This window comes from Hibiscus syriacus, unplaced genomic scaffold (genome assembly GCF_006381635.1).
Source record: "Hibiscus syriacus cultivar Baekdansim isolate YM2019G1 unplaced genomic scaffold, ASM638163v2 tig00112523_pilon, whole genome shotgun sequence".
Taxonomy (NCBI): Eukaryota; Viridiplantae; Streptophyta; class Magnoliopsida; order Malvales; family Malvaceae; genus Hibiscus; species Hibiscus syriacus.
In genome coordinates, this window is record NW_024063355.1 from 32,656 (window position 1) to 60,634 (window position 27,979).

Consider the following 27,979-nt stretch of genomic DNA (forward strand, 5'->3'; position numbering starts at 1 on the left):
GTTATAAATAGAGCCCCTCCTCCTCCTTAGTTTATCATCCCACAAATATAAACATTCTTCATTATTAAAGGCTATTTGTACTCTTTCTCTCTTTGTAATATTTCCTCTATTAGTGAAATATTATTTTAGTAGTGTTCGAGGAGGTAGGCATAATTTTGGCCTAACATCGTTAAATCTTGGTGTTCTCTTTATGTCTATTTAATAGCTATTGTCGTGTATAGTTGTTGTTAATTATTGTCTTATTAAAATTACTTGTCTTGGTAGTTCTGTCTAAGGAAAGTGGGTTTTAAGAGGGACCATTGTGACCCCTCTTCTTTCCTGAGAATCTACCTTGGGGTGATTTTTAGTACAATCGTTTTCACACTAGTCACCTAGATAATAGTTTTCAAGGTTAATTTGTTATTATTGGTGGAAATTAACCCGAATTCCACAACAATTGGTATCAGCGCTCTTGGTTTATTTTAGTATGCTCTGTGGTTGCGGCTTAGGCTGATCTTCCACATCAGAAAAAATTTCTTGGGATAATTAGCATTCCACATTGACAACTATTAAATAGAATTTGTAGCAGAAATGGCAAACGCAACAAAAACATCCACATCGTCGTCAGCAGCTGCGACAAATGTTAGACATTGCTATTGAAGGAGAGAAACCATATTATGTTGAGGAGAAATAATGGAAGAGGATCAATAGATTGGCATGTGGTACTATTCGATTGTGTCTTTCTAGAGAGCATAAGTATGCATTTTCTAAGGAAATTTTTGCAAGTAAATTGTGGAAGGCACTGGAGGAGAATTTTTGAAGAAAAGCGGTCAGAACAAGCTCTACATGAAAAAGAGATTGTTCCGCTTCAACTATGTACCATGTACCACTATGAATGATCACATTACTAGTTTTAATCAGCTGGTGACTGATCTGATGAATATAGACGTGACTTTTGAAGATGAAGATCTGGCTCTGATGTTGATGGGATCATTTCCTGATGAGTTTGAGTATCTTGAAACTACTCTACTTTATGGGAAAGTTGATGTGTCTCTCAGTGAAGTAACTGCTTCCTTGTATAGTTATGAATTGAGAAAGAAAGACAAACAAGAAAACACAAGTGTCGAAGCAGAAGCTCTTGTTGTTAGAGGCTGTTCGAAGAGTCAGAATAAAGGAATGAGAGGGAGATCGAAGTCAAAGTCCAGATTGAGCAAAGATGAATGTGCCTTTTGTCGAGAAAAAAGGGCACTGGAAGAAATAATGTCCCAGGCTAAAGAACAAAGGCAAACCTGAAAGGGGAAAGGCTGTCTCAGAATCAAATGTGGTCGAGTATGATGATGCAGATTCAGATTTCGCATTCGCTGCTACGCCATCAACCAGCTGTTCCAGTTCATGGTTGTTAGATTCAGCTTGTAGCCACCATATGACCCCCAATAAAGAACGATTCTTTGATTTTAAAGAGCTAAAAGGTGAAATTATCTGCACAGTAAATAATTCCCCTCTTGACACACTTGGGATTGGTTCAATTCGCTTGAGGAATCAGGATGGATCAATCAGAACCTTAACAGGTGTCCATTATCTACCAGATTTAATGAGAAATCTCATCTCTGTGGGAACCTTAGAGTCAAAAGGTTTAGAAGTGATGGCAAAAGATGGTTATGAGGATTATCTCTGGTGCACTGGTGATAATGAAGGGAATTCAGAAAAGAAACAATGTGTATTACTTTCTGGGTAGTACAATTGTTGGGACAGCAGCAGTGGCAGCTTCTACTGATGAACATGAGTCAGAAGCAACCAGGTTATGGCATATGCGCTTGGGGCATGTTGGTGAAAAATCCTTGAAATTGCTGATAGATCAAGGATTATTGAAGAGTGCTCGGGCTTGCAAATTAGCTTTTTGTGAGCATTGCGTCAAAGGGAAGAAGACGAGGGTGAAATTTAGAACAACAATCCATGATATTAAAGGTATTTTGGATTATGTTCATTCAGATGTATGGGGGTCTTCCAGGACAACTTCATTGGGAGGAACACACTATTATGTCACCTTTGTTGATGATTTTTCCCGGAGAGTTTGGGTGTATACAATGAAGACAAAGGATGAGGTGATAGGATTTTTCCTTAAATGGAAAAAGATGGTGGATACTCAAACAGATAGAAAAATCAAACGTCTCCATACAAACAATGGTGGAGAGTACAAAAATGATCCATTTCTGAAAGTCTATGAAGAAGAATGTATTGTCAGGCATTTCACTGTCAGAAGTACACCACAACAGAATGGGGTGGCAGAGCGTATAAACCGAACATTAGTGGAGAAGGTTCGGTGTATGTTGTATAATGTTGGGTTAGGCAAAGAATTTTGGGCGGAGGCGTTGGTCTATGCTTGTCACCTTGTCAACTGCTTACCATCGACTGCTATTGGTGGTAAAACACCATTAGAGAAATGGTTTGGAGTACCTGCTACAGATTATGATTCCTTACATGTGTTTGGTTCCACTGCATACTACCATGTTAAGGAGTCAAAGCTGGATCCAAGAGCAAAGAATGTGATCTTTATGGGGATCACCTATGGTGTGAAAGGCTATCGTCTTTGGTGTCCAGAAACAAAGAAAATAATCTTTAGCAGGGATGTTACCTTTGATGAATCTACCATGTTGAGAAAGGTGACTTCAGAAAAATTGGAGCAGACAGATGGAACTCCCAAACAGGTGGAGTTTGAAGGAAGCAGAATTGACCTAGCCAGTAAAGAAACTGATGTTGACTCTCCTATGGTAGAAGAAGAGTCAGATGAAGAAGAGGTTCAGACCCAAGAACCTCCACAGCAACATGAATCAACTGCACTCAGAAAGGGAAAGAGGATCATTAGACAACCTGCTCGTTATGCTGATATGGTCTCTTTTGCATCACCAATTGCAATTGATGACGTTCCTGACACTTTTAATGAAGCAGTACAAAGTTCATAACATAAAAAGTGGAGGATCGCCATGAATGAAGAAATGCAATCCCTTCAAAAGAATCAGAAGTGGAAACTAGCTAGTCTTCTGAAGGGAAAGAAGGCAATTGGGTGCAAGTGGGTATATGCAAAGAAAGATGAATTTCCTGACAAGAATAACATCCGTTACAAAGCAAGATTGGTGGCTAAAGGCTACGCTCAAACGGAGGGAGTTGATTATAATGAAGTATTTTCTCCAGTTGTAAAATATTCCTCCATCAGAATTTTGTTGGCTTTGGTAGTACAGTTGGATTTGGAACTAGTTTAGATGGATGTAAAAACTGCATTTTTACATGGAGACTTGGATGAGGAAATCTACATGACTCAGCCAGATGGATTCAAAGTTGCTGAAAATGAAGAGATGGTGTGCAAATTAGAAAAATCGCTATACGGATTGAAGCAATCTCCAAGGCAGTGGTACAAGCGATTTGACAAGTTTATGATAGGGCAGAAGTACACAAGAAGCAAATATGATCATTGTGTGTATTTACGCAAGCTACAAGACGGATCATATATATATCTTCTTCTTTATGTTGATGATATGCTGATAACTACCAGGAGTCAGACAGAAATTGCGAAACTAAAGACTCAATTGAACAAGGAGTTTGAGATGAAGGATCTTGGTTAAGCAAAGAAGATTCTAGGCATGGAGATATCAAGGGATAAAAAATTGGGGAGGCTTTGTTTGTCTCAGAAAGAATATCTGAGGAAGGTGCTAAAACGTTTTGGCATGAATGAGAAGTCAAAACCAGTTAGTACACCTCTTGCTCCTCATTTCAAGCTCGGTGCATCCATGTCACCTAAGGATAATACAGAACGGGAATACATGTAACACCCCCAACCCGTATCCGACCCGGATACGAGTCCGAATTGTCACATTGACTTTTCAAACATTTATTCGTATAAAATATTGAGTAATTTAAAAACTTTTATAACATTCAACTTATTCAAAACGTTTACAAAACTATTCAGTTTATACAATATATTCTTTTGAATACATGCCAACTAGAACTTTATATATTAAAGTACATATTAATCACCTCTTTTATGATCTGACATTGAGTAAGGAGAACTGACATGTCTTACTCCACATCGCTCTTTACTCCTCTCCATACCTACGTGTAAATCACTTATACGCTAAGTCGTTGACTTAGTGAGGCATATAAAACATATAATAAAACCACAAACCATTTTATATAACATAATGCATACTTATACATATATCATTAATATACTTATCAATACTCATATCATTATTACTAATTTCTTTCTATCATGTAAGCATATATTGAACCTTTTTATACTCACCATCGAGTATCCATGTCATTTCACAACAAAGCATATATATAGTATCATAACAAGTTATTTATTATCTTTAAAGCCCTTGCATTAGCCCATGTATACATTTGAGAACTTAAGGTATGTGAGTACATTGAGGTTGTACACTAATGTTGTCACCACAGCTCGTATCAATTCCCTCATGGGGCACCGAACCTTAGTTCAGTATTCGTCCCGAAGGACCAGTCCATAGATCCCGAAGAACCTAGGTAAACAGTCCATATGTCCCGAAGAACATAGGTAAACAGTCCATATGTCCCGAAGAACATAGTTAAACCCTCGACCCTTGGCATGCCAACTATACCACTAGCTCTCTTATCACATAACATGGGCATTAACATTCATAACAATTCAATTTACTTATTCATATCCTTTCTCTTATGAACATATATCTTTTATTTTCAGTCACGTACCAAATATACATGTAATCATTGATCTTATAATCACATGTTCATTCTCTTCGGTCACATACCATATGTATGTGTAAACATATATCTAATATCATATAACACGCATCACAAATGCATGTATTCACATAAATCATTTCTTATAGCTTTATTCATATCACATATTCATATAACGCATATCTTATTTCACATATACTTTCCATATAACTTATATATCTCATAATCACACAAATCATAACATTGATCACCAATCAAATAACATTTTAGGAGTTATTTCTTACCATAGTAACGTCATCACTGGCTCATCGCAAGCCAAATTTTTATTCAATAATGTAAGTACAAATTAAATTGCACTCACCTTAGCTTTGCTTTGATTCGATTATAATCCTTCAATTGATCCGGAACGAGATCACGTTCTATTTCTACATCATCATACATAGATCTATATTAGTATTATACCTAATATACTCTAATGGTTCACTCCTTAGACTAAGAAAAATTACAATTTCATCTTTCAATGAAAGTATGCATCAATGCACTACTGATGTATCGGTGCATAAAATACATTCGATGTTGTATTATTACTGGGATGCATCGATGCACTACTTATGCATCGATGCACGAATTGCATTCGATGTATTTATTTTAAAAGAGTGCATCGATGCACTTCCTGTGCATCGATACACCTTCAAACGATTTCTGGGTTTTAACCTTGATGCATCGATGCACTCTGCCCAGAACCTCTTTTTGAACCCGAAAATCATCCACTCTTCACTCAAATGCTTCATATTTCATCCCCTTTCATATTCCTAACTTTCATATACATGTTTAAACTCATTTATAATCAATTATCTCGTCTTTAACCTTAATATCCTCTCCTCTTTATTAACTTCAAGAATCATACCAGATTTTTAACATGTTTTAAATCTAATTCTAACACTCCATATTCCTTAATTAGATTGATGACAAGTCAAATTCCTTCTCAAAATTCACTTACTAACTCTTTTCCAGAATTTCCTTAAGAAACACATTTTCTTTAATCTTTCATAACTTCTTTATCTTTTGATTTTAGGACAACTTAAGCTTTCCATAAGCTTAAGTATTACCAAATGATCAAAACCCACTCTTAAAATTAACAAATAATCAGCTAACAATGAATCTTACCTTTGCAAGCTTGGCTCTTCTCTCTCTCGTACATGAAGAAGAAGATGATGAAGAAGATGAAGATGAAGAGAATATCTCTTCATCCTTATCCCCTCTAACATATATATCCTTATCATATCTATTTTTAATTCATTTATTAGTCAAATGACCATTTTGCCCTCTACTTCATTTGATAATTACTAACAACTTTTAGGATTTATTTCCAGATAAATCATTGAACTAATCCATTCTTCTACTTTAATCACCAAATTTCTAAAACTTTACCATTTAGTCACTAACCCATAGTTTGGGATGTTACAACTCTCCCCTCCTTATAAGAAAATTCGTCCTCGAATTTTCACTACACATCTCAATAAGAACATATATTCTAATGTTCTTATGTTGCTTCCCTGACTTATTCTTTCTTGTCATCATCATAAACTTACTTTTCAATCCTTTAGTTTTTCAACTATCTTTTTCGTTTATACATTTATCTTCTGTTGCTTATCATATAAACAATAACCAGTAATACCAATCCATTGTTGTCTTTTCTCTCATTCGATTATGCATTTTTCCTTTGACTTTTCTAAAATTCCATATAATGTCACTCATCACGTTGACAATAACATCCATCTCATCACTCTATATCATAAATCCATCTATTTCTTCATAACTCTCTAATTACCTTATAACCATACCAAACTTGTATTTCATCATCATTTGACCAAAACACAACTTTAAATCTTCTTTAATTGTGATTAAATATATACTTTAAGGAGTCAAACAATATTTTCACATCACCTTGCACACTTTTCGTGTTTCTATATCGAACTTATCATTTACACTTCCATACGAATCCTCACTTCATTCACTATATCACATTTACGTAATCAAAATATACAACTATATCCAATACAATTTCATCACAAAATCTTGTTAGTCAACGCTAACTCTTTCATTCTAAAGTACAAATCCTTTCTCCGCACTCTTTCTTATACACAATACCATTTCTTGAAACGATAACAAATTCAAAACCAGTAACACTCTTTTAATTTAAGGCGCAAGTCCTAAACAACAAATCACATGTATCATTTTCAGTCGGAATTAACTCAGCAACAATTCTGCTTAGCTTATTAAACTTATAATCATACTCATACAAGGTGTAATTCCCTTGTTTCAAGCTCGTGTATTCCAGTTTCATCTATCTTATAAACTGGTCATCAATGCGCTTATTCTTGAACTCTTATACAATTCTAATCACATCATTTAATCTTTTAACGTTCTTATGGTGACAATTGTCCACCATACTCTAACTTACCAAAGTAGTAACAAAACTACTCAATTTAACATCTCTACTTTGAAGAAATGAAAACCTTCTATCATATCATTCAACCAAAGGTCTATAACAATAGAACATTCCTCAAATCCACCCTTGAACTTGGGTGCTCGCAACTTTATCAACTAATTTGATACATTCATTCTATGAGTTAAAGAAGTATAAATTGAAAACACATCAGAACATTCTTCAACATGAAGAATAATTTTCCAAATTTTATACAGGCACTTCCTGAGGTGTTCGCTCTTCTCCCTGCCTGGCCAGGGCAGGTGAATGCTATTACCTTCAGGTTTATTACCTTTCACTTCTTTCGAAGCTCTTATTATCATACTTCTATTATCACATAATAATATATTTTTATTAGCAATACAACATACTCCTTACACTATCAGATCAGAATTTTTCACTTTGATTTGGCATGTATACTTTTTAAAACACTTTTGACTTCGATTTAAGCCTAGAATCGGCTAAACCGTAGCTCTGATACCATTAAATGTAACACCCCAACCCATATCCGACCCGGATACGAGTCCGAAGTGTCACATTGACTTTTCAAACATTTATTCGTATAAAATATTGAGTAATTTAAAAACTTTTATAACATTCAACTTATTCAAAACATTTACAAAACTATTCAGAGTTTATACAATATATTCTTTTGAATACATGCCAACTAGAACTTTATATATTAAAGTACATATTAATCACCTCTTTTCTGATCTGACATTGAGTAAGGAGAACTGACCTGTCTTACTCCACATCGCTCTTTACTCCTCTCCATACCTACGTGTAAATCACTTACACGTTAAGTCGTTGACTTAGTGAGGCATATAAAACTTATAATAAAACCACAAACCATTTCATATAACATAATGCATACTTATACATATATCATTAATATACTTATCAGTACTCATATCATTATTACTAATTTCTTTCTATCATGTAAGCATATATTGAACCTTTCTATACTCACCATCGAGTATCAATGTCATTTCACAACAAAGCATATATATAGTATCATAACAAGTTATTTATTATCTTTAAAGCCCTTGTATTAGCCCATGTATACATTTGAGAACTTAAGGTATGTGAGTACATTGAGGTTGTACACTAATGCTGTCACCACATCTCGTATCAATTCCCTCATGGGGCACCGAACCTTAGTTCAGTATTCGTCCCGAAGGACCAGTCCATAGATCCCGAAGAACCTAGGTAAACAGTCCATATGTCCCGAAGAACATAGGTAAACCCTCGACCCTTGGCATGCCAACTATACCACTAGCTCTCTTATCACATAACATGGGCATTAACATTCATAACAGTTCAATTTACTTATTCATATCCTTTCTCTTATGAACATATATCTTTTATTTTCAGTCACGTACCAAATGTACGTGTAATCATTGATCTTATAATCACATGTTCATTCTCTTCGGTCATATACCATATGTATGTGTAAACATATATCTAATAATATATAACATGCATCACAAATGCATGTATTCACATAAATCATTTCTTATAGCTTTATTCATATCACATATTCATATAAGCTCATATCTTATTTCACATATACTTTCCATATAACTTATATATCTCATAATCACACAAATCATAACATTGATCACCAATCAAATAACATTTTAGGAGTTACTTCTTACCATAGTAACTCCATCACTGGCTCATCGCAAGCCAAATGTTTATTCAATAATATAAGTACAAATTAAATTGCACTCACCTTAGCTTTGCTTTGATTCGATTATAATCCTTCAATTCATCCGGAAAGGGATCACGTTCTATATCTACATCATTATACATAGATCTATATTAGTATTATAACTAATATACTCTAATGGTTCACTCCTTAGACTAAGAAAAATGACAATTTCATCTTTCAATGAAAGTATGCATCGATGCACTACTGATGCATCGGTGCATAAAATACATTCGATGTTGTATTATTACTGGGATGCATCGATGCACTACTTATGCATCGATACACGAATTGCATTCGATGTATTTATTTTAAAAGAGTGCATCGATGCATTTCCTGTGCATCGATACACCTTCAAACGATTTCTGGGTTATAACCTTGATGCATCGATGCACTATAAATGTGCATCGAATTTATAGTGCATCGATGCACTCTACCCAGAACCTCTTTTTGAACCCGAAAATCATCCACTCTTTACTCAAATGCTTCATATTTCATCCCCTTTCATATTCCTAACTTTCATATACATGTTTAAACTCATTTATAATCAATTATCTCGTCTTTAACCTTAATATCATCTCCTATTTATTAACTTCAAGAATCATACCAGATTTTTAACATGTTTTAAATCTAATTCTAACACTCCATATTCCTTAATTAGATTGATGACAAGTCAAATTCCTTCTCAAAATTCACTTACTAACTCTTTTCCAGAACTTCCTTAAGAAACTCATTTTTTTAATCTTTCTTAACTTCTTTATCTTTTGATTTTAGGACAACTTAAGCTTTCCATAAGCTTAAGTATTACCTATTGATCAAAACCCGCTCTTAAAATTAACAAATAATCAGCTAACAAGAAATCTTACCTTTGCAAGCTTGGCTCTTCTCTCTCTCGTACATGAAGAAGAAGAAGAAGAAGAAGAAGATGATGAAGAGAATATCTCTTCTTCCTTATCCCCTCTAACATATATATCCTTATCATATCTATTTTTAATTCATTTATTAGTCAAATGACCATTTTGCCCTCTACTTCATTTGATAATTACTAACAACTTTTAGGATTTATTTCCAGATAAATCATTGAACTAATCCATTCTTCTACTTTAATCACCAAATTTCTGAAACTTTACCATTTAGTCACTAACCCATAGTTTGGGATGTTACAATACATGTCAAAGGTTCCGTATGCAAGTGCTGTTGGTAGCTTAATGTATGCAATGGTGTGTATGAGACCCGATATTTCACAGGCAGTTGGGGGTTGTGAGCATGTATATGCATGATCCTGGAAAGGAGCATTGGGAAGTTATGAAATGGATTTTGCGGTATATTCTGAACACCGTAGATGTTGGTTTGGTCTTTCAGCAGGACAAACAAGATGGTCAGTGTGTAGTTGGGTATTGTGATTCAGATTATGCAGGTGATTTGGACAAGCGTCGATCAACTACTGGTTATGTGTTTACATTTGCAAAAGCACCAGTCAGTTGGAAGTCCACCTTACAGTCAACAGTGGCTTTGTCTACTACAGAGCCAGAGTATATGGCAGTTACAGAGGCTGTGAATGAGGCAATTTGGCTTCAAGGGTTGTTTGGTGAATTGGGAATGGAACAAAAGCACATCAAAGTGCACTGTGACAGTCAGAGTTCTATTCATTTAGCAAAGAACCAAGTTTACCATGCAAGGACGAAGCATATCAATGTTCGATATCACTTTGTACGAGAGATTCTAGAAAAAGGCGGAGTCATAATCCAGAAGATTCGATCCTGCTGATATGTTGACAAAAGTGGTAACTGCGGTCAAGTTTAAACATTGTTTAGACTTGGTTAATATTGTTACAAATTGAAAGATGAATTTGCAGACACTACTGAAGATTGGATTTTTTTAGAGACGTGTGTGGAATTTGCCAAGGTGGAGATTTGTTGGTTTTTGGCAAATATCCCACATTGGTTTTGTATAAGGAGGATGGGAAATTCTTTTGTTATAAATAGAGCCCTCCTCCTCCTTAGTTTATCATTATACAAATATAAGCCTTCTTCACTATTAAAGGCTATTTGTACTCTTTCTCTCTTTGTAATATTTCCTCTATTAGTGAAATATTATTTTAGTAGTGTTCGAGGAGGTAGACATAATTTTGGCCTAACATCGTTAAATCTTGGTGTTCTCTTTATGTCTATTTAATAGCTATTGTCGGATATAGTTGTTTTTAATTATTATCCTATTGAAATTACTTGTCTTGGTAGTTATGTCTAAGGAAAGTGGGTTTTAAGAGGGACCATTGTGACCCCTCCTCTTTCCTGAGAATCTACCTTGGGGTGATTTTTAGTACAATCGTTTTCACACTAGTCACCTAGATAATAGTTTTCAAGGTGAATTTGTTATTATTGGTGGAAATTAACCCGAATTCCACAACACAACGATTTATAAAATAAAAGTTATAACTAAATATCATAGTATTAAACTGCAATTATAGCCAATTCTAACATAATATAAGGACACATCATAATACTTTTATAAATTTATTATAAATTATATTTATAATTAAAAATAATAAATTATTTTTAAAAAATACTTCACATTATAATATCCATAGTATTTATTATCGTAATATCACAATTATAATCTAACTATTATATTAAATATTATTAAAATATTTGATTATTTTTATAATAAAAGTAACATATATTATAGGATAAATTACGTATTTAGTAGTTAAATTATCAGTTTTAATTAGTTTTAGTACTTACACTTTCGGTTTTTTTAAAATTATACTTGGCAATTAATTTTTGTTTCGTTTTAATACATCGCTGTTAAAAACTTAAAGAATGATTTGCACAAGACACTTTTTCATGGGTAATTTGCACCATTCATCACTCAACTACCTTCTCACTCTTATTTTGGTCACTAAAGTTTAATTTTTTAGTTTAATTTTTTAGTTTAATTACTTAACTTTCAAATTACTCCTAAGTTAATTACTCTAACTATTAAAAAAGTATTCAATTTTTTTCATCTAAGTATCTAAAATATTCTTTAAAAAATATTACGTTTTAACTTTTTAAGAACTTAGATAGAAAATATTGAATAATTTAAACACATTTTTTAACTAAAAAATACTTTAAGTATCCATTTTGACAAAAAATATAACATTAAGTATTTACTTTGATAAAACAATACTTTAGATATATAAAAATATTTAATTTGATAAAGAAATACTTTAGATACATAAAAAAATAATATAGTTTAAATACTTATTTACTGTATAAGCCGAAAAGTAATTTCAGCATGGATATTTGTTTGAGTAAACCACACAAATGGTCACAAAAGTTTGAGTTAGTTTTTGTTTTCCCTACTGAAAGTTTAAAAGTAATAAATTGGTCACTAATGTTATCCATTTATAATAAATGGATTACTCGTTGTTAACCGCGGATACTGAGATAACATAACAGTGATGTGGCATGTTAAATCGGTGACTCGGCACATTTTAACACACATTTGACTTTTCAATACGTTTGACCGACATTCTCCCCCCCCCCCTTTACGTTATTAAAACAATGCAACCAGGAGTGTTGCAGAACTCACCGGTGCAACAGCTGATGATTGATGACCCTTTGCTTCACTCTCTCATCTTTTATATCACTGATTCCCTCTCTCTTTCGCTCTAGAACTTCTTTGACATCCTTCAGCTTTGTCCATAGTTTCTTTCACAGCAGTCGCATAGGCCAAGCCACAACAACTGAGCTCTCGTCTATCTCAATATCAAAGAAAGGAGGTGAACAATGATTGATTCAAAGATATAGAATAAACGCAATAAATTTTATAAAGAATTTCAAACTTTTAAAGGTTAGTTGAGGTTTCTCATGGAGAAGTCAGCTTGTCTGCTTGTTTCCTATACTACTACGGCTTCCATGGAGTTTCTTCATATTGGGTGGCGACTCTCAATTGTTAAACTCACAAGACCAGTAATAAATCTAACTTTCTCGGATGCTTTTTCAATAGATCATTTTGTTACAAATTTGTCGAGGTTACAACGCTTGAAAGTTCTTACTCTTGTCTCTCTGGGGATTTGGTGTCCTCTCCTTATAAAATCCATAGATTATCTTCACTTGAATCTTTAGATTTTAGTAAAAATTTCCTCTTTTGCTCAATCTCTCCTAAAGTTTCGATAATGGGGAAGCTTCAGAGTCTCGTGTTTGATCATAATTTCTTCAATAGCACACAGTCTCTAACGTGTTTGATTCTTTGTCCAACTTAACGAATATGATCCTGAAGAACAGATTAAAGGGTCGTCCTTTTCCATCTTCAATCGCGGGGATCACAAATCTCATTAGTCTTCATTTTTCCAACAATGAAATGTCAGGAAAACTACCAGATCTCATCGGATTAACATGACTGGAAGTGCTCGATTTTAGTGCGAACAAATTTGATTCTCTTTTGAAGAAGGGGAGAGAAGAAGAGCGTAACATCGGCCAAACGTCTTGAGGAATCAAATATGTGATAAAATGTGACAGGTAATTGATTTAATGTGCCACATCAGCAATCCATTATCTCGGCTAGTGACTGATTTGTTATAAATCAATAACATTAGAGATTAATTTGTTATTTTTGAAATTATAGTGGAAAAAACAAAAATTTACTCAAACTTTAGTGACTATTTATGTAATTTATTCTATTTTTCTAAATAGGGTCGATTGAATTCTTCTTTAACTAAATAAGAAATTAAAAATAAATATAATTTATTATTTTTGATATAATTATTAATAATTGATCATTAATTATTAATAACAATTTAAAAATTAAATATAGATAAGATATATCTTTTTAATATATCATCTTTTATGTGATTATTGATATCTGACACATTAATTTATTAATTTAAACTAAATATTTTTAAAATTTAATATAAAAGTGATTTTTTAAATTTAATTTATTATATTCATATTATTAAATTAAATTATAATTTTATTTACTAAATTAAAGTATAATTTATCTTTAAAATCATTATTTATTGAGTATAAAATAAAATAATTACTTTATTGAAAACATTAGAATATTATTATTTTACCATAATTCCATAGTCCTTTGCCACCTCATCCACAGGCACCATAACATTAACCCATCCCACGAGAGCTTCGTTCTCTTGTTTTGGGGTATATTATCTTTCTAGTCCCTAAATTATAGTTTATTTTATCATATTTATTAAAATTTATGATATAATTAAAATAAATTCAAGGAGTATTGCATATATAATCTATAAATGATTAGATTTCTTATATTAATTTTTCATTTAATTTATATAAAAAGTTTATTTTAATTTTAAATTTCTTGACCCTCAAGTAATAAATATCTATTAGCATCTTAATCAGGATTATAGATTTAAAACTTACGAGCCGAAAAAGCCTGAATATTTCCCTCTCTCTCACACACATTAAACCCCTCGAAAACTCTTCAGTGAGAGAAAAAAATAGAAACTTTATTGTTTGATTCATATTATTCAGTGTCACTTTTTAAAAGGTATGATTTTTTTCCTGGGTTTGTTTTCTTGTTCGGTTAAATGTTGAGAAATTTTCTGTTTCATCTACGTTTATTCTGATCGTTAATATTCGAGGGTTACATTGCTTTTGTCTATCTGTGTGCAATTTTCTCTGCTTTTGGTTGATGAAGTTAGGGCTTGTTTGCCAGCTGAGAAAATTCTCAAAGAGAAGCAGAAGGTTAACAGGACTGTTCAAGTTCTACGATTTTAGCCATTATGTTTTGATTGCATGTTTATATTCCTTGACATCGTAAATTTGCAATGGATTTTTTTTTACTTAGCTAAATTTCACCGTTTCCTCTAAAATTCTCTGATTTTCAGTATCTCTTAAGGAATTTTGTTTTTATTTTGTTGTAGGGTTTTGAAGTTTGAGTTACTTGATGGATAAGCTAACTGATTCAAAGATTATGGAGTTAAGCAAAAGCAGCTTGCGAAGAACTATGGATGAGATTCATGATCGCGCTTCTTCCATTATGTTGCTTAATCTTCAATGGAAAGATATGGAAAGAGTTTTGGATGACGCTCAGCGTTCAGTTGAAGAACAACGGGAAGAGCTTAAACTGAAAGAGGAGGAGTTGGGTCTAAAAGAGAAGGGTTTTGAGAAGCGTTGTAGGGATTTCGAGTTAGAGCAGAAGGATCTTGAACGGAGTCGTGATGATCTTGAAATTAGTGAAAAACGATGCAAGGAGCGATCTAAAGAGGTGTCGTCGATGGAGAAATCGGTAAAAGATAAGTTGGAGGAAGTTGGATTGAAAGAGAAAGAATTGAACATATGCTTGAGAGAGTATGAGTTGAAAGAAGAGCAATTCGGGTCGAAAGAGAAGAGTTTCGAAAAGCGGTTTATGGAGTTTGAGTTGGAAGAAAAGGCTTTGAAAGAGCGTATTCAAGATCTAGAGTTTAGTGTGAAACAACGTGAGGATGAGGTTAAGTCGATGGAGAAATTGGTAAAAGATAAGTTGGATGAAGTTGGATTGAAGGAGAAAGATTTGGAGAGATGCTTGAGAGAGTATGAATCGAAAGAAGAGCAATTCGGGTCAAAAGAGAAGAGTTTCAAGAAGCAATTTATGGAGTTTGAGTTGGAAGAAAAGGCTTCGAAAGAGCGTCTTCGAGATCTTGAGTTTAGTGTGAAACAACGTGAGGATGAGGTTAAGTCGGTTGAGAAATTGGCAGAAGATAAGTTGGAGGAAGTTGGATTGAAGGAAAAATGCTTGCTGGAGTACGAGTTGAAAGAAGAGCAATTCAGACTGAGAGAGAAGAGTTTCGACAAGCGATTTACGGAGTATGAGTTGGAAGAAAAAGCTTCCAAAGAGCGTCTTCAAGGTCTTGAATTTAGTCTGATACAATGTGAGGATAAGGTTAAGTGGGTTGAGAAATTGCTAAAAGATAAGTTGGAGGAAGTTGGATTGAAGGAGAAAGACTTGGAGAAATGCTTGAGAGAGTGTGAGTTGAAAGAAGAGCAATTCGAGCTCAAAGAGAAGATTTTCGAGAAGCGATTTATGGAGTTTGAGTTGGAAGAAAAAACTTCCAAGGAGCGTCTTCGAGATCTTGAATTTAGCGTGACACAATGGCAGAATGAGGTTAAGTCAATGGAGGAATTGGTGAAAGATAAGTTGGAGGAAGTTGGATTGAAGGAGAAAGACTTGGAGAAAAGCTTGAGAGAGTATGAGTTGAAAGAAGAGCAATTCGGGCTGAAAGAGAAGAGTTTCGAGAAGCGATTTATGGAGTTTGAGTTGAAAGAAAAGGCTTCGAAAGAGCGTCTTCGAGATCTTGAATTTAGTTTGAAACAACGTGAGGATGAGGTTAAGTCGAAGGAGAAAGATCTGGAGAAATGCTTGCGGGAGTATGAGTTGAAAGAAGAGAAATTTGGGATGAAAGATATGAGTTTCGAGAAAAGTTTCAAGGAGTTTGAGTTTAAAGAAAAGGCTGTTAAAGAACAACGCAGAGATCTTGAAATTAATGTAAAACAATATGAGCATGAACGAAAGAGTCTTGAAGCGAAAGAGAGATTGGTGCAAAAGCAGTTGGAAGAGATTAAAAGGAAAGAGGAGGAACTCGTGCAACGTCGTAAAGATATTGAGTTAAAAGAAAGAAGTCTCGAGCCATGTTTTCGGGCAGTCAAATTAACGCAAAGCACTATAATGAATGTTTGAGAAAAGTCGAATTAAGAGAGAAGAAAATCGAAGAATTATCTCCAGAACAAAGGGGAAACTATGAGCAACAGTCCATTGATCTTGAGTTTGATGTTGAAAGATCTCGAGTCAAAGGAGAAGGAACCTGTGGAATGGTCTAAAGAACTTGAAAAAAAGAGGGGTGTGAAAGCTCAAGCAGCGGACATTTTGTCTGTTGATCATTCTTCACGAGCACATCTTCGGTTTTGTGAAAACTCGGATGGAAAGAATTTGCAGATGTTCCTAAATGAGCACTGGAAAGACCACGGTTCAATCGTTACTGAAGTTGTTATGTCCCTTCAACGTTCAGCTGACCCTGCAAAGCTTGTATTGGAAGCAATGGAGGGGTTTTACCCTCTGCATTTGTGTAAGGGAGACAGAGAGTTCGAAGGAAAAGTTGCCAGAAGAAGTTGTATTCTCTTGTTAGAGCATTTGATGGAACTTTCACCCAAGATTGAGCCTCATATTAGAGAAAAAGCTATGATCCTTTCCTTTGATTGGGAAACAAAAATGAAAGTTGAATCCGGCCATGAATTGGAGGTTTTGGGATTCTTGTGGCTTTTAGCCTCTTTCCGATTGGCCCACACTTTCGATGCCAATAAGCTTCTCGATGCTTTGGTGTTCGTCGCTCGACATATTCACAATACTGAAATATTTAAGGCTCTTGGTTTGGAAGATAAGATTCATTGCAAGTCTATAAAAACCATGATCCTGGAATGAACCTTAGTTGTAGTTTATTGTTCTTTTGAACCAGGAGATCCAATATGAGTTTTAACTTCTGTTACTTGTTTCTCAGGTTTCTTAAAAAACTTGCTCGAAGCGAGCAGCATATGCAGATAATTAGATATATATATGCTTTGGGACTTGCAGAAGAGGAGTCGCATAAGCATCCACGAGAATTCATAGCCGCAGAAAGGGCTCCGAAGCGTCTAAAAGGATCAAAACAAGGTAAGCATTTCTTTGCAATGATAGCTGGACTCTCCCTGCATTTTTGTTATGTGCTAAAAGTGGTTATGACATTCTATGCCTGTTGTTCATAGTGATAATCATTAGCAAACATAGCGATTTGCACGATACGAAAGAACATTTCCTAGACATTCATATCCCCATCGGAACAACCGCCGAATGAAAATAAGTGTCCTCGGACAGCTTTATCTATTGAAATGCCGTTACTGATATTTCTTTTGGGAAATTGTTGCAGGAGCTGATGATGATGATGAAGTCGGTAGTTAGCCCGGAGAATGTGGCCAGCTCTGACCATTGCTTTTTTAGTGGCTTTGATCGACCTGAAGCTCATTTTGTATTGATAGTAAACTAACTGAAACAAACTATTTTGAATGGTGTTGCTTTTCAGCATATGTAGATTTTTGTACTTATTTGGACTAAAAAGGATAGTAGCAGGTGCCATTATCGGCTCCGGTGAAGCACAGTTAACACATATCATGTACGGACCTGAGTACCGGCACAAGTTGAATATTATGTTTATTACGAGTATACACACATATACACGTATATACATACGAGTAAAGAGTTTACATATACATTAATACATATTTACGAATAATGCAAACAGTACTTAGACCCAAAGCTTGGACATCCGCACCCCAATGGCAAACGATATACAAACCGAAAGAACAATCCCCTTATTTCGCTCAACACCATTAATTATGATCGATAACAAACCGTCTTTACCTTCCGGTTTCTTTGAACTCGGAACACGACATGTTTGGTCACTGCTGCTCTTAATACCTTCTTCGTGTTCATTTTTCGTTTCGTTTTCTCTATTATCTACTTCGTCTTAGTGGTCTTACTCTTTTTCATATGAACTTTGATCTGCTGTTCCTAGCAATTTTCTTTGGAACGGTGATGCATAGGTGTTGACCGACGAAATTGCCAAGGATGTTTTCGGTGTCTGAATTCTCCGGCAACCGGAAGGTTTGGTCGATGTATATGCACCTGTTTTTTGTCCGGTATCCTTTCTCCTTCAACCTTTATATATCCAGCTGACTTGCTCTATTCTCACCCCCATCATGTTTGAACCCTGAATCATTTAGACCAACCTAAAAAAGAAATACGGTTAACCACTTAACCGACCGATCCGGTTAACGTTAAATCAATTCGGTTAAATCAATTTTCTAAAAGAAAAAGTGATGAACCAATGAAAATAGATTGGTTGGTTTAATACCAGGAAGGTCTATGTCAAGCAAATAATTGCCCTCGGAATCCTCAGTCCAGTACGATGTGAGAACGAACTTCTCGGCGATATGGCTCAGCCACCGTTGGCTCCGTCTATCTCCAACGTTCGACATAGTCAACTTGATACCTTTTTTACTGTTGCTAACCGGAAAATAAAACAACAGTCTATATAAACACAAAACCTAATGGGATCATCGTTTTTATAGGATTGAAAACGTGACTTTCGTTTTTTAAATATTTTGGGTTTGTTTATGTTCATAAAGCTTTTTCCTTTCTTGTGAACCTGTGTTTCATTATATTCTTAACCTAAAATCCCTTTCTTGAAATGTTCTGCTTTGTGGGGATGGAATTGCTTGTTTCATTGTAAGAAAGATAAAGCACAATGTTCTTTACGTTAAAAAGTATCTTCTTTTAAGTTAACATGAGACGGAATCAGAAACTTTAAATTATTAGAATATCAGAACAATTGTAGATCTCCATAAACCCGATTGACGGCCGAACAAGTTCGGTCTAAATTTGATTAGGCTCGATATATCCAAAAAGAAAAAACCTTCCTCAAAATGACAGACAAAGCTCTGCAGTACTATTTTCCGATCACAAGACTCGAATCGATAACTTATTTAAGGAGCATCAAACAACTCCTCATATACGATACAATAGGAGTAAATATTAGTGTCTTTAAACTCATGCTTAGTCTGCCTTGCCTTGCAAGGAATTGAAATGAAATGAAAATTTTCGAAAGGTACTTCTAATTGAGATCATATCACGTTGTATTTTATGACGACACATAGCCGATCACCTAATCATGGAACCGAATCAATTACCTGCGTATGCATGCCTATGTGCTTCTCTAGAGTTCTTGTTGATATTAAACATTTTACAGATGATTAAATAAAAGTATAATAGGCTCCAAAACATAGAAGCTAACGAAGCAAATCATAAGCTCTCAAAGATTTAACTATGAGCAGACAAAAAGATTAAAGATAACTTCGATTCAATCCAAAACGAACACAAGTCTAGTTAACGCAAATATATTAGACTCGGGCAACACAAATGATGGGAAAAGAGTGTGTCGATGCAACGTTACCGTAATTCCTAGCTCTGCATATCTCCTTCTCTCAACTTCTCGATTACGTTTGTCATTGAACAGCAAAATCTTGCTTCAAAGGCTAGGGAACTAACCACTCCCTCGATAGATTTGAGTTCTTCGCGTAACTCGGGATGTAACATCAACGAAGAGAAGTTCTCATCCACGAGAAACCCAAGACAGTTCGTGACATCTTCAAGCTTGGGCACCCAATCACAGATCTTCAAGCCCAAAGCAGAGGAAGCCTTGGGACATGGAATGGCTTGAGGAAACCTCTCATACTTTTTCAACCATTTCCCAAGGTACTGAATCAAATTCATCAACTCTTTACGGCCTAACCTACCGAGCGAAGATGAAAATATCACCTCATCGACGTTGTTTGAAGCTAACAAATAATGCAAACAAAGCTCATCATCCGAAAACCCATCATGCGCAACCATAAGCAAAATCGCAGCCTCCTTGGCCAACCGTGATTTCTTTCCGAGTCTGGCCTTTTCAATAGCCAGAAAAGCTTGACTCTCCATTCCTTCCTCACACTAACCATACTAGCATAGCCATCTTTAGGTGGACATAGAAATATTTCAATATGCAAAGCAACTCAACCGAACCCAAATTGCGAGCATGTTTAACACAAATACAAAGCAAATCCGACCTTTTTTTGGCAGCAAGATTAACAATCAAATTCGAATAACACGAATGGTCAATCAAGCCATTAACAATCAACACCTCCAACAATTCCCAAATTTCAAAACTAATACAAGCTTCCAAAACCAAACTCAAAACATCTCTACCAATCAAATACCCAACTTTTTCGAGCAAAACAGAAGTATACCCATAATCATTTGAATCAACCCCAATAAAAACCCCAACTTTCTCCCTAATTTTCTCAAGAAATGGAGTCAATATACCCATAAACTCTTCTCTGTTGAAATTATGGACGTCTTTGAGCTTTCTATTTAACTTGGTATAAAACTTCTTGCTCAATTCAATGAGTTTAGCATCAGTTGAGAGATCCCCCAGCCCATAAGGGGACTAACAAGCGATGTGGGATTGGGGTTTTCAGCTTCATGCTTTAATCTGAGGAAAATCGTCAGCGTTTAGAACTATGGGGTGGTCTGCTAGAGAACTGTGCGGCTCAGTATTAGCTGAAGCCTTCGTTATTGTTTCAAGCAAGCTCATCGTGAGAACAAACGAACAATCCCTAAAAACAAACACTAAAAGAACAAAAGAAAACACGAGAATCAACAACGAGAGCCACCCAACAGGCAATCAAAAGGTCACTTAGAAAGAAGGGAAAAACACTACCTTTAAAGGGATGACCTTGTGAATATAGAGATAGACCCGAGGTTTAGCTTGACGAAGGGGCTCGAATCAATGGAGAAGAGAGACTGAGGGGAATGCAGGGTTTTGAGTGAAACAATTAGGGTTTTGTGAGAGGATAACAATGGAGCCTCAAATGGCGGCTACAGCATTAAGGAAGTTTATAGAAGAGATGAATTGGGCTCGGCCTAATAGGTTTTTCAAGCTTATTGGCCCATATTTTAAGGATATCATGTGGTTTTTGATTTTTTTTTAAAATAATGACAAAAATACATCTCCTTGTAGTTTTGAGAAAAAAAATAATGTGTCCCTCGTATTATTTTTCTCTCTAATTCATAAAACAAACCAAATGTAACCCTTTGACCAACTTTTTTTATCGTTGACCGTTACGGTGCTGACTGGCAGTTTACGAAATTCATGTAATGATGGACTGAAACGTCAGTATCGTAAACTGTCACCTCAACACCGTATATCATCGTGAACCGTCATATCAACATCGTAACGATCAACGACAAAAAATGTGGATTATATAAATTTTATGATGAAGCATTCATCTCCTGCTGTTGTGAAAAATATATGAATTCGTGCTAATGATGACTACGCCTATGTTACTCGGTTTAAGAGTGAAGTACGGATACGCGAATGTGTCCTACACGAATATGCTGATTCTTTTTTATAGTTTTCCCATGTATTTGAAGGATCCATGGAGGGCTATATCTCCGAACCTACGTTGATATGCACATTGCAGACAATACTAATCACTCAATGCCGCTTGATGCATCAAGGTTATTCCCTGGGGTGACCTAGACTCCTTAGCCATGGTACAGCGACATCTGGATGTAGACATACTCGTGACGGGTCACACCCACCAGTTTACCGCATAAAAACACGAAGGCGGGGTTGTTATAAACCCGGGATCTGCTACTGGTGCATATAGCAGCATCAGTTATGATGTCAACCCAAGCTTTGTCCTGATGGATATCGACGGGCTACGCGTTGTGGTCTATGTCTATGAGCTCAACGATGGAGAGGTTCAAGTCGACAAGATCGATTTTAAGAAGACAGCTACCACACTCACTCTGCTCATTGAACATTTTAACAGGTTTGCTATCTGCTGTTGTCGACATGTTTATTCACTCAAAAAGTTTGTCTTGCTGTCTCTACTGTCATGTCCTGTTTAGAAGCCATTTTGGAGACACGATCTCTAAACCTTCTCTCTTATTACAGTCGAAGAAAATGAAACAGAAGTTGAGTCGGACTTTGAAATTGATTCTTTTTTTTGTCGGGGTTCGAGTTAATACTTAGTGGACTTCCAAAATTGTTAACAGCAATGGTACCAGTTGAACTAATATTGAATTGATACCGTTAATTGAATTAATCTGATGCAAAAAAATATTTTTATTCGACACTAATACGCTTGTAAAGTGTATACTAGAACATCGATAAGGCATATCAGTGCATGGTGAGACCAAATTTGTGTACAAGATTCTGCATATTGGCAACAATGGCCAAACTATTACAAACAGACTCTTTAAAGCTTCGAGCTCGAGATTTGACTTCATCACCGGCCGCCCATCAAAGACCCCAAAATATTGTTATATCACAATTAGCAGGTTAAGTTCAACTCAAAATATCGTCACTTTTTTAATCTAAATTATTAATTTAATTTAACTATAAAATATACATAATATTAATATAAAAATATTTTAGTTAAAATGGAATTTCGAGATTTCGTTGTATATCAAAGACCCCAAAATATTGTTAGAAATTCAAGTATATATCAATGTCAACAGATGCATTGCATTGCAACGCACGGCTGGCTATACAAGCGAATCTAGCTTTGCTATATTTTAGACTCTAAAATAGAAACCAAAGATAAAAGTGAAGGCCCCATATGCATGTGAATGACAGATGAATAATAAATTCATGTACAAACCTGCAACAGAAAATCGAAATTTCTCGATGCCTAAGTGGTAATAATTAATCACTATATCTGCTTTGATATGCTTTTTTCACATATAATGTCACAGGCATAAACAGATAAGTTGTAGTTCTTATCTTAATCTATCTTTATAATTACCCGTGTTCTCAATAAACTTATCTCTTGGGTGAGGCTCTCAATTGTGTGCTTTGGGTCATCAAGAAGTAACTCTGGATTTGCAAGATCAATATGGATTGAAGCTCTCGTAGAAGAAAAAACTGGGCTCGGCTTCCTCGATGCAGGGGATGATCCTCGAGAAACTCTTCTTAAACCAGAAGTTGAAGATCTCACAGAATTTCCTAATAAACTGCTGGCGTCACACTGCGACTTAAATAATCTTCTACCATATTTGCAACTCCTGGCCTGTCTGAATGAGTCAAAGGATGCAAGCCTGGATAATTTACGGAGAATTGCGGGGCTCACAAAATCTTTATCTAGTAACTCATTACCATTCTGATGTATGAATTCCCTTGAATTCTTGGTGAGTTCAGGAGTTGATCGAGACTCCATTTTCCTATTTAATTTGGTAAAACAATCATCACAGACCCGAGAAGGCTTGTTCTTCTTAGGAGCCAAAGAAGCTTTTAGAGATTTCTTACTGCTGCAAAGTCTACAAAAGACTAACCCACAGTTGTAACAATTATGGCGCTTTCTGATGAAACTAAATGGAGTTCGACAACCAGAACAGCTAAAGTGATCGGCACCTAGTGCCCAGTCATGAAAACAAATGGCGGCAGTGAAGTTTGAGCCACATACCACTCTCATTACTTTTTGTTTTTCAAAGCTTCAACGACTGTGGGACTGTTTCTGTCTTCCTTGTCTCCATGACCTAATTGACCATTTCACCCTTTCCCAGGTGTAAATATTAGCATTTGAACAACGAACAGCGATATGATAAGAACCAATGCTATCTCTTCAATTCGGCTGTTTTTGATATTGCCCTTGACACAAGTTGGAAGCTTGCTACTTCCAGAGCTTCCATGACCATCACTCCCCATGGAATAGACTTTCCCCGTGTCAGTTAGAGCAACAGTGATACTGTGGCCACAAGCCACTTGAGAAAAGCTTGTAGTGTCCGACAGTGCTACTAAAGAAGGAACTAATCTGGGTTCTTTATCACCATGTCCAAGCTGCCCTTTCTCCCCATCACCCAGGTGAACAGCTTTCCAGATGAAAACTCAGCAGATAGCTCAGAAAGCACTTCTGCAACTGCAGCAGTGTGCCAAACTCCACAAGATGCCCTCAGCGTTCGTAGTCCTCTAAGAGCCTCAACTTCTCTGGGTAAACTTGTGTTCTTCCGGTCCCCATGGCCTAGAGCACCAAAAGTTCCATCACCAAATGTAAATAATTTACCTGTTGATTTAACAACAGCTGTATGCCAAGCGCCACAAGAGATATGTGACACTTGCATACCTTGCATGTCACCTCTTACCTTTCTAGGAATCCACTTACTAACTTCAGTACCGTGCCCTAGAAGACCAAGGTTGTAAGAACCATCACCCCAGGTATAAAGGTCCCCTGAATGTGTTACAGCACAAGTATGAAACTCCCCACAAGCAACTAATCCAATAGATGACCCACTAAGAGCACCTATGAGCCTCGGTTGATAAACATCAGCTTCAACTCCATGCCCAAGCCTACCACCAGTTCCTTCACCCCAACTAAATATCTGCCCCTGTTTTGTGACTAAAACAACATGCTTATTCCCACAAGAAATATTGCGAGCATCTAGAAGCACTGTTGATTGAGAGCCTTGGGTGAAAGTGCATCTATTCTGGTAACAGTAGTTTGAGTTTTGTGACTACCATCGAGCAGTCCATTACCAGCTCCTTCTCCCCAGATAAAAACACCACCGATTGCGTTAAAATCTTCTAAAGAAGATTTATTGCTGGACAAACTACTTCTAAATGAATCAACAGAAGAGTTTTCTAACCCGCCTAATGATAATGAATTTGCATGCCTGGCAACTGGCTCTGTCTGAGTTAAGCAATTTATTATAGAAGTGTATGTAAAACCTCGGAAAAAGCTTTTCCCAGTCTTCTCTGTGGAGAGCTCTCGTGTGAGAGTGAAACCTTTTGGGTATCTCTGGTATCCTACAATGAGCAAACAGGAAAGATTTAATAAAGAAAAAAATAGAAAATGATTGGATTTTCTGGCACTCCATAGTAAGAAACCTTATAGATGTTGTCACTGCTTGTACGTGACACAATAGATACTTGTGAATTTCTTTGTGTACAGCTAGATTGACTATCTGTTGATGTATTATCACTAGTTGAATTACTTTTTCACCTACGATTGTCACCTTCTGAAATTAAGACCCTAAGAGCAGTAAACCAGAGCTCAGCTTCATCCCTGTTCTTGCATATCTATTAGCATTGCCCATTAAATAGAGTTAACTTTTATATATTGAGATTCAGATGATGGTAGCAAATAAATTCAATGATCAAAATCAAAATATATTTTATATTAGAAAGAAAATAATTGGAAAATATAAGTTTCAGTTTTAAATTAATGAACATGAGAATTTTATTCATACATTCTCTCAACAATAAAAAGCAACTAAAAATCCAAGTGAAACAAATTTACAATTCTCCAAATCTTGAACTACTAGCAAAATACAGCAACACATTTCCTCTGTTCCTTACTAGTAGGAAAGGTAAGGAATGTAAAAACAAGAAACTAAATTCTCCTTTCTACGTCCTAAGTCCTAATCATGGTTTGGAAAAAGGGCTAAGAACAAAATATGAAATGGTAGACTTTTAGACACACAAGAACTCTTGCTTTGACAAAACTAATTAGATTAACCGCTGAGAACTGAAACTGCAGAATTAAAAAACTATAAGAAAACAAGAATAGTTATAATAAAACAGAAAAAAATCAGAGATAAGTCATAAAATTTAAGGGTTAAACAAGTGTGATGTGAGCCCCACAATAATATACTATAATATTTGAATGCGACAATATGCACTTGTTCTGCGTGTATTAATAGTACAGTTGAAGCTTAAAGCTAAGAAACAGTAAATTGTCCTATGCCTATATAATCTAAAAGAATGATATCAACGGGTCAAACAGTACAGAATACAAACCAAATCCAAGGATCTGTCGTTATAAAGAAGAGAAAATGATTGTTGTTCTTATCAGGTTGCGGGCTACGCTGGAATATTGCCTGCAAAATCATGCAGTAAAGCTTCTGTCACTTCTGCATCCTGTTAAGACGGTTCTAATCTCTTTTATTTTTGGTTCCATAGACTGCTTTAGTCTAAAAAATGAATTTCAAGAAGATAGTCCCATGGTTCAGATTACAATACTGGAAAAACATATAGAAAAAATAGGATCTGTTAGATTTAGAAGCTCCAAAACAGACAGCAGCTTCAATAGTCACACTTACTCATGTCCGCAAAAGGTATTGACACAAAGGTATAACATATTCACGTTAAAACTAGTTCTATATCTGCTGAAAGTGAGCACACAATAGTACAGCTCAACAGAAGAATGCATTAAAATATTCCGTCATGCAAAATGTGTAATTGGTTAGATGTTTCGAAGATTTAAGCGTATATTACACTCCTTTTGTTCAGTATGTGAATAATACTAACACTGTTAAGATAGGGTCTCTGTGCTAAAATTCAGCACCTAAAAGTTACAAATCACTGCAGAGGCATTGAAAGATACAGACTTACAGTACGCTGTCCAGTTACAATCTTTGAACTTGGCTTAGTCTGAGTTGTTTCTCTGCTTTGTCGGCATACCAAATCAATGATTTCTTATCCTGAAATTAAAAAAAGAAAATCTTAGATCACTATATTCATTTCTTATTGAATTACATTTCCTTTATAAGAAAAATTAGAGTATTTTCTGGAAAGTTCATAACCAAGTGTTCTCAAGATAAAATGATATTCAATGCAATTCCAATATAGAAAACATCAAGAAAAGAACTAGTAATATGATAGTCAAGGCAACATACATTTGAAAGTCGGAATGGACAAAATTTAGGCTTTCCCCAGCGTCCGTACTTCAGTAGATACATTCCTTTCTTAAGGGTTGAAATGGCCTGCAGAAAGGGCTTGTAACTCAGCCTATAACATCTATAATCTCATTCATGGCAGAGAAAATATTCTACATCAAAAGACTCTCCTATCAATGTTGTACATCACATGTTGCTGAATCGATAAACTAATTTTGCTGCAACAGTCATAGCTAGCAAGTTCATTACTATAACCAAGTTGTAACATAACATAGATTCAACTACAAAAACCCATAAAATTGTAAGTATAGGGGAGGGGGAATACCTGTTCAAAATCCCTCTCAGAAAAATTCCTTTGGAACTGAGCCATTCACCTGAAGATATAAAGTCCAACCCTTGCATAGAACAATAGCAAACTCCTAGAAAATATAGAAAGAATAACCCCCGTATCCGCCCCATATAAAACTTTTCCTTGAGTCTACTACCAGAATGCAGTTCATACTATTCCATCATGAGAAAGCTTCAAACGATGGCATCCTCTCTACCACAAAAATTCCAAGTCAGACTACAATATTCCAAAAGCATCGAAATAAACTGTCCCCCCGCCAAAAGTTCCAAACCGTCACCTACCTATTCTACGTGGCTTACCTGCATTTTAAGCAATTTCATCGAAAGAAACACATAAATCGGATGAAATTTCAACTCTAAAATTTAATTACGCCTTAATTCTGATCCATATGAAATTAACATCCAAAATTCCTTCAAATATTTTCTTTCCCTTCTTTTGGTTCAAATTTCACTCAGTTAGCTGCATAAACTCCTAGATCATT

General features: G+C 35.4%; 3 protein-coding genes and 1 pseudogene across 4 annotated transcripts; 2 read left to right on the plus strand and 2 right to left on the minus strand.

The window, feature by feature from the left end:
- Positions 1-2,133: 2,133 nt before the first annotated feature.
- LOC120181345 lies at positions 2,134-20,424 on the minus strand. Of its 2 annotated transcripts, XR_005521747.1 has the most exons (2): positions 19,810-20,424; positions 2,134-2,147 (listed from the first exon to the last, which is right to left on the minus strand). XR_005521747.1 is itself a non-coding variant. In XM_039186506.1 (1 exon), exon 1 carries the CDS (start codon positions 20,406-20,408, stop codon positions 19,893-19,895), a length of 516 nt encoding a protein of 171 aa, XP_039042437.1. In that variant the 5' UTR covers positions 20,409-20,424; the 3' UTR covers positions 19,765-19,892. The 2 variants fall into 2 exon arrangements, 1 of the variants encoding a protein (XP_039042437.1); XM_039186506.1 differs by lacking the exon at positions 2,134-2,147 and having other exon boundaries at positions 19,765-20,424.
- Positions 14,814-16,583, plus strand: LOC120181366 (trichohyalin-like). The gene is made up of 2 exons (XM_039186521.1): positions 14,814-15,134; positions 15,357-16,583. The coding sequence occupies exons 1-2, from the start codon at positions 14,814-14,816 to the stop codon at positions 16,581-16,583; spliced, it is 1,548 nt and encodes a 515-aa protein (XP_039042452.1).
- LOC120181367 (truncated FRIGIDA-like protein 1) lies at positions 16,644-17,834 on the plus strand. The gene is made up of 3 exons (XM_039186522.1): positions 16,644-17,293; positions 17,398-17,549; positions 17,803-17,834. The coding sequence occupies exons 1-3, from the start codon at positions 16,644-16,646 to the stop codon at positions 17,832-17,834; spliced, it is 834 nt and encodes a 277-aa protein (XP_039042453.1).
- Positions 20,425-23,206: 2,782 nt separating the features above from the next.
- On the minus strand, positions 23,207-27,727 carry LOC120181368 (annotated as a pseudogene).
- Positions 27,728-27,979: the final 252 nt, after the last annotated feature.

Bases quoted from the DNA above. Each gene is read 5' to 3' on its own strand.
- LOC120181366 (XM_039186521.1), top strand. From the start codon at position 14,814: ATGGATAAGCTAACTGATTCAAAGATTATGGAGTTAAGCAAAAGCAGC. The intron at 15,135-15,356 runs GTGTCGTCGATG...CGTGAGGATGAG, and splicing joins GCAAGGAGCGATCTAAAGAG to GTTAAGTCGATGGAGAAATT.
- LOC120181345 (XM_039186506.1), bottom strand. From the start codon at position 20,408: ATGGAGAGTCAAGCTTTTCTGGCTATTGAAAAGGCCAGACTCGGAAAG.
- LOC120181367 (XM_039186522.1), top strand. From the start codon at position 16,644: ATGAGCAACAGTCCATTGATCTTGAGTTTGATGTTGAAAGATCTCGAG. The intron at 17,294-17,397 runs GTCTATAAAAAC...CTTGTTTCTCAG, and splicing joins GAAGATAAGATTCATTGCAA to GTTTCTTAAAAAACTTGCTC. The intron at 17,550-17,802 runs GTAAGCATTTCT...AAATTGTTGCAG, and splicing joins TCTAAAAGGATCAAAACAAG to GAGCTGATGATGATGATGAA.